Consider the following 14,636-nt stretch of genomic DNA (forward strand, 5'->3'; position numbering starts at 1 on the left):
GTTCAAACAGAAGAGGATTTTGCCAGGCAGACAAAAAAGGGCTGACATGCATTATTTAGGTTATAATTAATACTTATGCCAAATCAATAGTTCAAAATGCAAACTATGATGTAGCAATCTAAGTGTTATGCTAATGGATTATTACTTATAATCTTCTCTTTTGATTTTACTCTCAAGATCATATAATACCATATTTTGCCTGCTAGTCTTTCACTGGTTACTTCAGTTTTCCCCTATATTGTACTTCTTTTTCTATCAGTAGATTTAATAAAAACACATCAATGAGCTATATAAAAATACTGCAATGGTCATTACTCTAGAAATAGTTTAATATTTTATTTGCAAAAACCAAGTAAAAAGCAAAATACATTTTTCCCCCTAGAAAACAAAGGAATTCTCTAATGGCAAGGTATCAATCTTTTTTCACAGCAGAAATAAATTATGTAAAATTTAAGCTCTTGACTTATACTTACTTTATTTTCTATCTTTTACATATCCCACATATTCATTGAAGAAAAAAAACTAAAAATACAGATTTTTATACCAAAACAGATAATATGTAATCAGTCTTGCTCCAAAGAATCACATTAGTTATAAATAAGTATAAATTTCAGACAGATGAATAGGCCATGTTCTATAAATACTAATTTGTTATATATTACATAATCTACTACAAATATTAATTTTATGTTATTGTTTTTCAAAATATTTCAAACTAGTCAATTTTTTCCCTCATGCCTCAGTTTTCTCATTTATAATTTAGGAACTTATCCCTTTTTATAGATTTATCAGAAATGAAAATTTTTCTGCTAATAAGAATTGTCCTTGAAATCTTGGTAACATAGTAAAGTCACATCAAGCACATGGAGATTTATTCTTTCAAAAAATACAGTGAGTTTGAATCTTCCTCACAGGTAAAGCTGCAAAGTCAGAGCCCAAATCGTACTTTGTCAGGAGCCACCATGGAGACAAGAGACACTGCCAGCTGCAACTCTTCCTCCGGCAGTGTTTCCTCCACTGTTAGTAGATCATTGTTTCTTTGGGTTGAACACCAGGTAAAATTTGTAGTTGGTTGGATTTGGGGTCCACGTTGTATGACAAAAACCTATTTTAAACACTAGACTTCGATGCAGCTCTGGCTGCCTGGATGCCTAAACTCATCCAAAGTGCTGAGCTCCCCCTGGAATTCCTGCCAGGGCACCCACAGAGTGGAATCCACCCTGCTTAAGTTACTTTTCTCCCTCTTTTTCTCCTTTTTTGCTTAGTGTATATTTAAAATCGCATAAAAATGTGTATAGGCAATTATATACAGTGTGCTGGAACAAAAAAGAAAGGAGATTCACTGCTAAGCACACCAGGGCATAATCCACGGCTCTTCTATAACAACTCTTTAAGGGCCCTGACACAGGCTAGGTCCACAAAGCTACTAAGTACACCTACTTACATTAATGAGAAAGCAAATGAATCTTTAGGTACGGAGATATTTATTAGATCATATCCTCTTCTAATTATTCAGTTTAGACAATTTTTTTATATGCTCTTAATTTAGAACTACTCTTGTAAAAAGTCCCTCAAACCTTTCATACTACGTTTTGCTTTCAGAATAGAGGGGAAACCACAGAGCTGGAGAGGCAGCGCGCAAAGCACAGAGCGTCTCTGTGTAGAGGGAAGATACAGAGCATCACCATCTCAGGTCGACACGTTACTCCCATGTTATCGAGACCAAAACGAATCACTGGGACCTATAATGTTATGATACAAAGAAAACTGGAACTATCACATTTCAAAGTAAAGATTAATAGACTAAAGAACAAAATAATGTACAGTGTGGTAGAGATGCGATGTTTTGCTAACATAATCCGTCCAGTAAGGTAATTAAGAGAGAAGAGTCTGCACTTGCTGCGGCGATCGGTGTAGGATGCTCTCTGGATCTTTGTATTCATTGACTGGATCCATCACAGCTGCATACACTTCGCCATAGGCTCTGCAGACTAATTCTGTGGACTGTCTTACGATCTGCTCTCTATTGATAAACAAGCAAAATGTGAACACATCATCTGAAAAAATGTATTTACTAAGAATTGTAAGAATGCTTCATATTCGAATAGATACATTTCATTTTCATTATTGTACATGCTATTTAAAAAATCATTCCAACTACACAAGTTACTTGATTTGGGGATAAAACACATTTTTTATATTTATTATTTATTAAATTTTTCTTCATTACTATGTAGGTTCCAGAAGGGAGGGACTGTGTTTAAGGTTAGAACAGTGCCTGATAGACGCAGGATTGCTAAACAAGAAGCAGAAACTGTGACCGTGTGACAATGTATTGATTTTGCAAAAGTAAATGATAATACATTAACCTTAAAGAAAGAGGCTTACAATTATTCAAATTTACAAATACTTTTATCTCTCAGAAAAACTTACAGTAAGCGGCTTTCACGTATAGCTCCTACACTAACAACTACATCTACATTTCTCTTTATCTCTCTGTATCATTAAGCTGAAGTGTGACACTTGCTTACAACAAATCACAGCATTCTCAGAAATGTATATTTCTATGAAAAAGCACAGAAAAGAATAGACATAGTCTTGCAAATGTTTTTAAAATTATCCAGCTAGAGAAAGACAGTATTGAGTGCATTAAATCTGTACCAACTCTCTCCTTGTTTTTGTGACATTAACTTCCTGTCATCCCCAGGTACTTGTACTATTCATATATCACCATACTTAGTCATGAGAGCCCTAGCACTAATTTTCTGATTTTTACCAAACTAAATTAAAAACGTATCTTTCAAGCTTTACTCCTAAACCTACTTCTCTTGTAATGTTTCCTACTTTTGTGAATAGTGTAGTCCCATCACCTCAGTTCAGGTTCTAATGAACTCTTGCCTGGAGTAGACAAAAACTCCTACCTGGTCTTCCCCCTGTTAGTCCCTTCCACATTCAGTCCCTCCGAGGCACTGCTGTTAGAGTGATCTTACGGAAGCATACTTTCTATCATGTGTCTCCCTTACCTGGGGCCTTCAAGGAGCTTCAGTGGCTTCCTTTGGTTTCAGGGAAGCCAATATTGCTTCCCCTACTATTCAAAATCCTCTAGTACTTCCTATATCACTACTTTATTCTGCAGCCCAGTACAACTCCTGCCTTCTCTCTGCCCTGGTCTTGTTGACCTCAGTTCCTTTGCTCGCACTTCTCCATTTGCCTAGAACGCCTCTCTCACCACTTTTAAACATCCTTAATGTTCAAGAAAAATGTTCTCTCTTATCCATGAAGTTTTTCCTGGCCTTCAAAGCTAGAAATACTTCCTTCCTTTTTAGAACATCTACAGCACGTTTTTTCCCTCTCTCCTGACGTTTACAACTCTTGACAAGAAAGTATCTACATTTTCTTGATTCTCAGATCCTAACAGATTGGGGGAGAGGACAGTTCCACATCAAACATATGTAACAACTATAATACAACCCAATTTCAAAATGAACTTTAAAATTGTTTACGATTACAGAAATATATGATCTTCATGTCTGAGCTGCCCGGTAAAACTTCAAGTAACTTGATATTGTTTATGTTCGTATGTCCTGTCCCTTAAAACCCAGTGTATTTTGAATATGATGGGTTCTCAATAAACAATCACTGAATGTTTGAAAAAAAATAACTCTTTTCTTATTTAAGGAGTCTGATTCTGGCCTCATGAACCACCATTCTTTTCCACAGCATGGAGTCAGTGGTTATTTCAAGCCAAGCTTTTCCTTCACATAGTGAAGAGTACACATATGTGACTGGCCACACTAACATAACAGTAATGGTGGTAACAGTAATATTGTGTTAGTCGTCACACAAGTCAACACCACAAAGTCACCATCATTACAACATATTCTTTAAGCTGGTTTTCTAGGAAGTATATTCTTTTTTGATATTAATAATAATGGCCAAAATGATACATCTGTAAGACTATCTGTAGAAATATGCGTATCTATGGTTTAGAAAAGAACAAAAATAGCTGGATGGAATGAGAAGTTCACTTATGATGTTAGAGCATCAGAACCCTGTCCTGATGAGGTACAAACTCTTGGCAAGCTGAAGCAACTTGACATTGTCCCAAAATTGCTAAAGCTTCCTTAATGAGAGTGGGCAGAAGGAAGAAACGCTGAGTAAATTCTCTGAGCAGAGTGGAGTTGTGCTAGTGGCTGTACTACCTTTCTGCTGGAAGGAATAATGGTAGAAACTGGTTTAGAAAACTCCTTAAATAAATGAGGCTCTAAGATTTTTTTTTTTTGATCTATTGATTCGTGATCTTTTCTTGCAATTAATTAAAATTAACAAAAAATGCACCAAATGATGCAAACATTATTTTTTCATAAATGAAATAAGCCACATAAACCAGTATTTTAAAACTTTGTTAGCTATCATATACAACTGGTATCCATTTTTCAGTAAGTCAGATACTGGATTTTAGAAATGGTGTTTTTAGTTCTTTATTCAAAGCAATAAGACAGATTTGGGGGTGGTGTATAAAGCATGCATTACTCACACCTAGTACTCTAAAATCTACACTCAAGCTGAACCGGCTATTTTTCTTATAAGAAGTTTAAAATCATAATAAAGTACAATAATAAATGTTAAATATAATATTTAAAAATTCAGAGTAACTGGGAAACATAGAATAAATTACTAAAACTTCGGAGGAAGTAGTAAATTTTAAATTTCATTTTTAAGTCCTAATGATGAAAAAATTTTAATTTACTGATATTTAGTAGTAACTCAAGGCACATTTCTGTTTCTAAGCTAAATTAGCTTACAAATGTCTATCTATAACTCACAATGCAGCTTAAAAACCATTATAAGTCTGCAACAGAAACAAAGCAATCCTGCTAGAACACAGATAATTGAATAAAACCAAGCCAACAAAGCCAAGCAAGAGTTTATAATTTATTTTAAATGTTGGTGTTTGATAGTATGTGGCTTCTTCATTCTCCTCCTCAATTTAAGAAGCCACTGAGATAGGGAAGGGATTGAAAAATGAACATGGAGAAGATAGAGACAGCAAAGCTGGTAGAGAAAAAAATTCAATTTGTCCAGTTACAAATGCTACAGTGTCATAACAACCTAGTATTAGAAATTTCAAAAAGCTTAATAAAGATTGATATATGACTCAATAGAAATATTACTCTCTTTTTAAAATAGGCTCAAAGAAATTAACTGTATTTTAAATAATTATTTAAAACAGTGAACTGAAATGAGAAATGAACTGCTTACTTCCAAAATCAGTGAGCTTGTCATTAATCAGTACTTTAGAATTTTTGGTTACCATAACAACATGATACAACTTTCATCATTACCATAAACCCAGCATTTCTAAAAATAGCTTCTTTCAACATCAGGCTCCGTGATCACTAAAATTGGGCTTTATTTTAGCAGCACAGTTAAGAGTGTAATCAAATCTGCCACAACAGAAAAGGTGACAACAGTTTAAGCCTAAAATACAAAGAAGATGATAATATTCTTATGAATAATGGATTGGTTTAAATTTTGATTTCTCTTTATCAAACATCAAAAATGTCACAATGGGTCAAGTTAATTTTTCACCCCAGGTCAGCTGTTTTTAAGTGAAATTAAAACATAGTTTTTATGAGACCAAGGTACATATCTTCTCACGTGTATTATCAATCACATATGTCAAACACCTTTGCGCATCCTTTAAAAATAATAATATAATCTCAACATAGAAAAGGGTTACTAAAACACAATATAGTCTAGTGTTCAAGAGAATAGGCTCTAGAATCAGAAATACTGGATTCAGATCATGGCTCTGCTTCTTATTAGTTGTTTTTATTTATAGTAGTAATTACTATGTAAATTCATCCTTTTTCTTAAGTATTTTGTATCTTTGTATCTATACAGACATTCAATTACTTAATCCTTCTAAGTAATGTATATTCAATTACTTAATCCTACTAAGCAATGTCCTCTTCTGTTAAACAGAAATCCTACTTCATAAACTCATTGGAACAGATTAAATTAAGTAATCCATTAAAGGATCACTCCGGCTGAGATGTTCAGATTAGGCTGCAGGGGTTGAGGTGGATGGTGGTGGACAGGGCAAGAGTGAAAACAGAATAAATCAGAGGTTCATGTGATAATCAGGCACAGATGATGCTAACTTGGACCAGAGTGGTAACTGTGGAAATGCTCAAAAGTGATGAGTTTTCTCTTACAAACTCTTTTCTAGATGAAAAATAAATATTAAATAAGATGGTTTCATGGGAATTGTGATTGGAGCTGTATTGCAGTTACTTATAGATTAACTTATTCCACTAGTGAATTTCTCCACCTATGAACAGAGTATGCCTATTTATTCAGATCTTCTTTTAGAATTTTCAACAAAGTTTTATAAGTTTATTCATTTAATTTTCCATATAGTAATATAATTGGGTTTATTCCTAAGAAACAATCTTGTGACTATTGTAACAAAGCCTTTTCTTTTTCATTATATGTTCTAAGTAGATATTGTTAATATACAGGAAAGGTACTAATTTTTCTATGTTAATTTTGAATCTGGCCAAGCAACAACTCCATCTTAGTTCTATTAGTTTATTGTTTGCCTTGTTTCGTTTTCGGTGCAGACATCTAAAATTCATTTACACTAACTACTTACCTAAAAGGGGAATTTCCTGACTCTGTGTATGAGGAAAAAAAAAGTCTATCCCATTTCCAGATAATTCTAATTGATACCAAATTCTTCTGCATGGTGAGCTAAAAGCTGCTTCCTTGCTCTATTTTTTTGTATAGTTCTACATTCCAGAACAACAGAAAATAAGTGTATTACCTCTGTAATATACCACCCTTTTAGGTATGTTAAGCATTTTTTTCAAGTTCAATAGTTCTTTCCTTATTGTACTTTTTAATGTAAATATTTGTTCACATGTTTAACTGACCTATCACACTATAGCTCTATGAAGACAGTACAGATGTCTTTTAAACCTTAACCTCTAGTGCCTTTTACATAGAAAGCACTGACCACACTGCTGAAGAAAAAAGAAACATATACATAATATTACCAATTCCCTATATGTAGACAATTTTTTCAATATTTTTCTTAAAATCAAGGAGGTCAGACTACATGGTCTATCAGTTTCTTCTAATTATAATATTGTAATATTTTAATATATGGTTCTTTGTCTTGAGTACATTCCTGGTAAATGATATTGAACAATTTTATGATATATATCTACAGAAAACCTCTTAGGTGCAAAATCATCTATAAAATAGTTCATCTGCATTGCACAATGAATATATTATTGATCTTCAGTAATACAGTCAAAGTCATTCTGACATGTCTGTTAACATAAGGGAATTTGGTTTATGGCTATATAGCTCTAGTTACATTCAAAGTAATCTTAAAAATTATTTACTAATTAGAGATTTTTGGAATGATAACAGGCCAGGAATTAACTAAGGACAAGGTGAGGCCCGATCCCTTGGGGTGCTGAGGCAGGAAAAAAGGTTGAGAACTATAGATCTTCAATGATAAATCTTATTCTTAAAAACAAATTTTTTCCAAAAAATGTACTTGATATTTAAAAACATGTGAATCTTTACCAACTATTTGAGACCAGAAATACTTACTTCACTGTGGCACTTAGCAGAAAGTTCAGCTGTGGCATTAACAGGTTGTCTGGGGCTGACAGATAACGATCAAACTGAACCTAAATGAAACAGAAATGCAAAACATAGAGGGCATATATTTGCTGACAAACATCTCAAATATAACCACCTCTTTTTAGGATTAAATCCTAAGAAAAAATACCAAGTTTCAAACAACTAGATCATTGTGTTCAAACAAGTGTTTCTTAAACATTCTAACTAAAACTCTCTAAAACTACCAACTTTTTAATATAGTTAGTATTACCAATACTTACTTTTAAAATCCTGAATCCACACCATTTATTTCAGTCTCCCTCACCAAGCTTTTAAGTAATAATATTACCAAGAAGCAAAGTCGTCAGATTTCAAGTCCACCTTACTTTCACCTACTATTAATATATCTGTTCATCTGTTCATTAATCCCTTCATTAGTTCAACTAATATTTCTTGAGTAGCTACCATTAGAAAGGTATCTTAGGTAATAAAAATAAAATAATAAGCAAAGAGGACAGTCCCTAGCTTCATGGAGCTTATGGTCTAGCAAGAGAAGTATTAAACAGATAGTAAGGTGTATATATGCAATTATAAACAATGTTAATGCTACGAAGGAAAAAAACTAAGATACTATAAAGTGTAAATTAAGGACCCAGTCTGTGGGTTTGGCAAAGACATCTCTGAGGAAAGGACATTTGAAGTGAGATCTGAAAGATGAACAGACATTGAGTGGGCAGGCGGTGGAGGGAGGTTTAGTGAGAGGAAACAGCATAGATGAAGATTTGAGGTGGGAAGGAAAACAGCTAGATAAGTAGGACTTGTATGCTTTTTTAAGATTTTAATTCTTATAAAAGCATTAGTAAACCATTGAAATTAAGGAGGGGAGTAATCTGACTTAACTTTTAAGATGCTAAATCTGGCTATAGCAAGGAGAATAGACTGGAAGATTGCAATAGTAGATGCAAGGACAGCAATCAGGTAGTTACTGTAGGATTTTTAGACTACAGGGCAGTTAAGGTGAGAGAAGTGGAGAGATTTGAGGAAGTCAGGGTAAACCCATCAGGACTTGGCCACTAGTAAGATGAAGGGGCTGACTCCCAGATTTTGGAGCTATATAAATTAAGTCACAGTAACATCATAACATGTAACTGTCTTTTTAATCCGCTTATTTAGTTGGGTAATAGCTGCATCCCTTACTAGATTATATCTATTTTCATCTCAATTCTTAGTATGATGCCTAGAAAATAGCAGAAACTTGGTTAATAATTGTTGATATGATGAATGAATAAATGTTCTTCATGCTGAGTTAAGAATACCTGAAAGAGGCCCTGGGACTGGGGTGGGGCAGGCGGGGTTAGTTTTGAATATGATGGACTGAAGTGCCTTAGAAACCTCCAAGTGCAGGCAACAAAAGTTGTATGTAAAACCATGGACCAAATATAAAACTCAACAAAGATTTGGTTTCTTTAGAGACATAATATATTCAACTTAACTGTTTTTAAAATTGAGACCAGGAACATTAAGGATTTTTAATGGGGTTTAAAAATATTTTGTGAGTGATGGGCTAGGTATGTGTCAGAAGAGAAAGGGAAACAGAGGGAAGAAAAACACATTTATTGAGTACTAACTAATGTTACCGATCTACGTGTGTGAACATAAATATTCATATTTAGGGGGTAAATACCCTGAAGTGGAATTACTAGATAATATGGTGAATGTTTATATAACTTCCTCAGAAACTATATCTTTTTTTAGTCAATCTAAAATTCATTCATTTTCATTTATATTTATTACTTTTTAACCTCTACTTTTCTTTGCATTTCTATAGGTTTTGCTGTTACAGTTTTTGTTTGATACATAGAAGTTATGACTCTTACTCCTATATAATGTCTTTTATCATGGCATAATGTTCCTTATTTATCCAATGTAGTGTTTTTAAACTCTACCTTGTCTAATATTAATACAGTCAGTTGTGCCTTCATTTTTGCTCTTGTTAGGTATCTTGTGGGCTTTTCCCTTTATTTTCAGTTAAATTTAGTTCTGGAAGATGATATATAAGAAAGCCCTGGTATCAAAAAAAACTGTCCTAGGGAACTATTTATGAAAGTCAAACCACTGTCGTAGTGAGTATGAGTATTTTAAACTCACATATAGTAGTTAATATAGTTAGTAGTTAGTATAATAGTTCAGCTCCTGGGCTCTAGGAGCTGACTTCCTGGGTTGAATGAGGTTGTCGTGAGGATTAAAGAGTTAATACAGGAAAAACACTCAGCATGCTCAGTAAATGTTAATGGCTATTGTTGTTCGTTGTTATTATTACTAGTACTAGTAGTACTATTAATATTATAAAGCTTCCAAAGGGGATCATTCCTATGAGGGACAGGGCTACATGACTTAAATATCATGCAATAAATGGGTAAACACACATGCAAAGCATATACTTAACACACAAAAACATGCTCCAAGAGTGGTGCTCATGCAGAAAGGAAGGTACAAGCTCTTTGCTTGAAAAGAGGGTAATAAAGTGGAGTTTCAGGGAACAGTGTACTGTTGTAAAACTGGAATATAATTTTGGTTTTCATCTCAGAAAGAAGTACTGAGATACACAAATCAAGGATCATGGTAGTAGCAAGTCTATGACATACACATTGCCTAACTTCTTCATGTCTGTCATTCCTGTTTCTCCATGAAATTAGAAATAATACTCTGAAAATGAAGAAATGCTAAGGAATAATGAAAAGACCATCAGGGTATGGTGGAATACTACTGTAAATGTAAGTCCTGGTCAGACTTGCTCAGTTAAAGGAATACATGCTCAGTCATTACTGGACCCAATATCACTACTGCTTACCAAGAGATAAAAATTATCATACGGGACAAAATTATCACACAGCCAAAAATGCTTTATCATGCACTTACCATTGCAGCCTTCAGTGCCACGGAATCTAGGTTGGGCATATTAGCTAAAGCACCCTATTTTGAAAAAAAGCAAAAACAAGATGTAAAAAAGGAGACAGACATTTCATTTCATACAGGCCATTAGTGGACTACCCAAATTTGGAAAATCTTTTAGCTTATTTCCAAAGAACTCAAGTGTCATCTCTTCAACCTCCGTAAATCAGGGACTATGATTTGTTGGAAGGATTAAGAAACGCATAAGTTATTAGCCATGGAAATATCAGGATCCTCAGATTTATTCATATCAAAGAAAAAGAAGTCAATGAAGCACTCAGAAGATGCCAGAGAGACATGGAGGCTTGAAGGGCTTCACTTTGATTATTTTAGGAAGTACGGAAAGGCAGCAGAATTGGTTCCTATTGGTGGAAATTTGCTTACTACTTTAGCAAAGAAAAAATTGAGAAGTTGTGATTTGTGAAAGCCTGGGGCTTTAATATGTTCTTCCTGTCAATGTCATTTGAAAGAGTTCTTTGCCTCTTAATGAAAGATGGCTTACACGGTTTTCTAGGGTTTCCACCACTCCTTTATCTATTTCTACTAGGGTTCTATAATTTAACAAGACCATATGCTGGCCCCAGAAGTGATCACCTTTCCATGATTTGCCAAATTAACAAAAGGATGACTGCTATTCATATAGTAATCTATGCATTCAACAAATAGTGATACAGAACTCTGAAAAATTTACCAGTATGAATATCCTTTATACATTTTATAATACTAATTTTTGTATATTTTCATTACTTTTACAAGGCAATCATCTAAGAACTGCACATCTCACTTAATCTTCAGAACAACCCTATGACACAGATACTGTTATTACCCTCAATCTACAGATGCTGAAACAGACACAGAGAAATAAATCACTTTCCCAGGAAAACAAAGCTAGTAAGTTGTAGAGCCAAGATTCAAATCCAGAGTCCAACTCTAGAAGCCATACTCTAAACTGGCATATTTTTAGAATTGGGAACACCTACATGCTTACCTGTTCGGGTTTATGTTGCTGTACGGTGTTATAGATATAACTCAAGCCTACTCTAGTTAAAACATAAGATGCTTGCTCATTTATAAGTGTGTCCAAATGTGCTTCAATCTAAAATAAAACACAATAGAAAACATTTTAAAAGAGGACTAACACTGATGAGGGTCGAAGTAGACCACCCTGCTTAGTTCTCCATCATGGCTTTGTTCCTTGGAGTGACACAGATAATGAGGCACAGGGATGGCTTCTATAGCAAAGGCTTTTTCTTCCCCCAAAGAGGAAGTCCTCCTCCAAAAGAGAGAGAAAGTCTTACTTAAAATGATAACCGAAGGAGATTCCAGAACTAGCCACCAGCCACAAAATCTGGGTTGCTTCTCCACTCTCTTAAAAGCTAGTAATAAGCAAAATACAAACAAAAAACACTAATAAACAAAAACAGTATAAAATAAAATACTTAGGATGAATTCTGGGAAGATGAGGGCCTGATGTTCCTAACCTCCCAGCCTCCTCACCCTCCCAACTTGCTGGGCTGAGTTAACAAATCACATATATCATCTGCAGAAGCCTGGAGGAAATGCCATTGCAGCTAAGGCAGTAAATTCTCCCACTGTGGATAAAGCAGGTCTGTGACAAGCAGGGGACAGTCGAGAGCCCAGTGGAACTTCGGTCAAAGATTTCAGGTTCAGGACCTACCTCAGAAGATCTGGCTAACAGATGTGAATGGTACGTGCTCCCCAGCTTCGTGCTATTTTGGAGGAAGCCACTGAATGCTAATGGAGGCAAAAGCCACAGAAAGGGACTAGCCTGACGGGTTAGAGCATTCCCTCATGGGAAAAAGCCTGCTCCTCCCTTGTTTTTGCCAGTATAATCCTGATAGTCTGGAGGCCTCCCTTCTATTCCTCACCAGGAAGTTCCCCCAGTTTTACTAGTTTGTTTGCCAATGGTATAGTACTCTGCCAACTACAGTATGTGTTACCATCCGAATGTTTGCCATTGTCCAAGCAATCAGAATAAGTATCTTTTCCTCATGCAACACTGTTGAAAGACACAAACTATTTTTATTTTATTTAAAGTAAATGCCCAAGGAAGTACATTTAAAGCCCTTACTTACTGGACTTAGTGGAAAACAAAGAAAAACAAATATAAACATTTAATGAAAGTGAAAAAGAGAAGAGTTACTGCTAAAAACCAAATTAGTGGTCTGGAAGAAAAGTAATATAGAGCAAATATCAAAGAAATAGATTAAAGAGATTTAAAAAGAAATTAGAGGACAGATCTATGAGATAAAATCAAAGGACAGGAGTCCCAGAATATATTTTAAAAAGTGAAAATGGTGAAGCAATGATTAAAGAATAATAGAAAACTTTACTGAGCAAAAGAAAGGTTTGAATCTTCAAACGGAAATGGCTCTCCACAGTCCAAGATGGAAATAATGGGAAAAGGGACATACTTAAAATATCCTGGGGAAATACTTGAACTCAAGAAAATCCTTTTAAGTTTTCAGATGGGTAAAATAAGTTAACATGAAAAAGAAAGAAAGAGAGAGGGAGAGAGAGAGAGAGAAAGAGAGGGAGAGAGAGAGAGAGTCAGGCTAGCCTGGACTTTTTAAACACTAGAAGAAGCTAAATAAGAGTGGAAGAGAACTAATAGACAATGGATAGAAAAGGTCTGAAAATCAAGAATCCTTTACCCAAAAAGGTAAGCTGTTGCTCTGGAGGACCCCGACAAGCCATGGTTTCCAATATCTATGCCCTTGTATCGACCGTCCTTTCTCACACTGAACCTGGGCTGTTCCACGTGACCAGCCTTGGCCATCGGCACATTAACAAACATGATACAAGTACAGGCTTAATAAGCCCTTCCGCATTGGGGCTTGTCCTCTTGGAATGCCCATAGACTGCCACTGGGGTCTGGAAGGGTAGGAAGGAAATTGCTAGCGAAGGCTGGAAAAAGGGGAACCTGAATTATCTGCTGATAGGACAATTATTGAAAATGCCACCCAGAATAATAAAGATCTGGCTAAGGAGATTTCTGGAGAAAATGTTGAAATACATGTGAAAAATTCAGCTTTTACTCCACATCCAATGGGGGTAAAAAATAAGCAAGGATATAGAGAACTTGAATAAATTAATAAACTCAATTTAACACACAAAGAAATTTATACCATGCAGAAAATAACAATGAAACATTTAAGAAAAGCAGATAATTGGTGATAATGCAAATTAATGAACTGACATATCTGAGTATCTTAAGAAAATGGCTAAGATTAGTGATAAATACAGGGAAAAAAATAAGATGTTTTAAGAAAAATGTTATTAATTCCACAGAGAACAAAAATTATCCAGGAAAGGAAAATTAATCATTTTCATTACATGGCTCAATGGTGTTTACATAGTCATAATAATTTAACACAATATTGGTCTAACCAAAAATTATAATCAAACTACATTGGGAGGTTGGAAAGCTCTAAGCTCTAAGTATGGCCATATTCCTGTGTGTGTGTGTGTGTGTGTGTGTGTGTGTGTGTGTGTGTGTGTGTGTGTGTGTGTGTAGAGAAATAAATTTTGATCATCCAGAGTGCAAATTGAATACGTTAGATCTAAGAATAAAAAAAAAATCTGTAAGGAGAAACACACACAAGCATTTAGAATTACAAATATAAATACCAAAAGAAAACAACTATAAGAACTGAAAGAGACTATCTTTAAGAGGGAGAAATAAGAGAGAAACGCTGGGGTGGAGAGGATGGTATATTGTGGCTTCTCATTACAGACTCTATAGAACTGTTTGATTTTAAACCATGAATATGGATAATTCTGATATATTCCTAAGAAGGAATTAGAAATTATAAAATATCATAAATTTTGGTATATTAAAACTCATTCCTCAGAAAAACTCACAACTTAATAAATGAAGTTTTACTATACCCACTGTCAAACTGTTTATATACTTGTGATAGCACAGAACATTCAGAGGTGTTTTTTAAAAAAACACTAAATCTACCAGTAATTACTATTTAAAACTGGAACCCAAGTATCTGGTAAATTTTACAAAT

At 34.6% G+C, this 14,636-nt stretch overlaps 1 protein-coding gene across 2 annotated transcripts in view; it reads right to left on the minus strand.

Annotated features, from left to right (window-relative positions):
- Positions 1–321: 321 nt before the first annotated feature.
- COG6 (component of oligomeric golgi complex 6) overlaps positions 322–14,636 on the minus strand; it is a 58,240-nt gene continuing 43,925 nt past the window's right edge. The window contains exons 16-19 of one of the 2 annotated variants that reach the window (XM_045567213.1): positions 11,585–11,692; positions 10,564–10,617; positions 7,633–7,712; positions 322–2,023 (exon numbers count right to left, since the gene is read on the minus strand). In XM_045567213.1, the coding sequence (XP_045423169.1) occupies positions 1,876–2,023; positions 7,633–7,712; positions 10,564–10,617; positions 11,585–11,692 (390 nt within the window). In that variant the 3' untranslated portion in view covers positions 322–1,875. The remainder of the gene's footprint in view (positions 2,024–7,632; positions 7,713–10,563; positions 10,618–11,584; positions 11,693–14,636) is intronic. The other variant, XM_045567214.1, reaches the window with a different exon arrangement.

The sequence above is a fragment of the Lemur catta genome, chromosome 13 (genome assembly GCF_020740605.2).
Source record: "Lemur catta isolate mLemCat1 chromosome 13, mLemCat1.pri, whole genome shotgun sequence".
Taxonomy (NCBI): Eukaryota; Metazoa; Chordata; class Mammalia; order Primates; family Lemuridae; genus Lemur; species Lemur catta.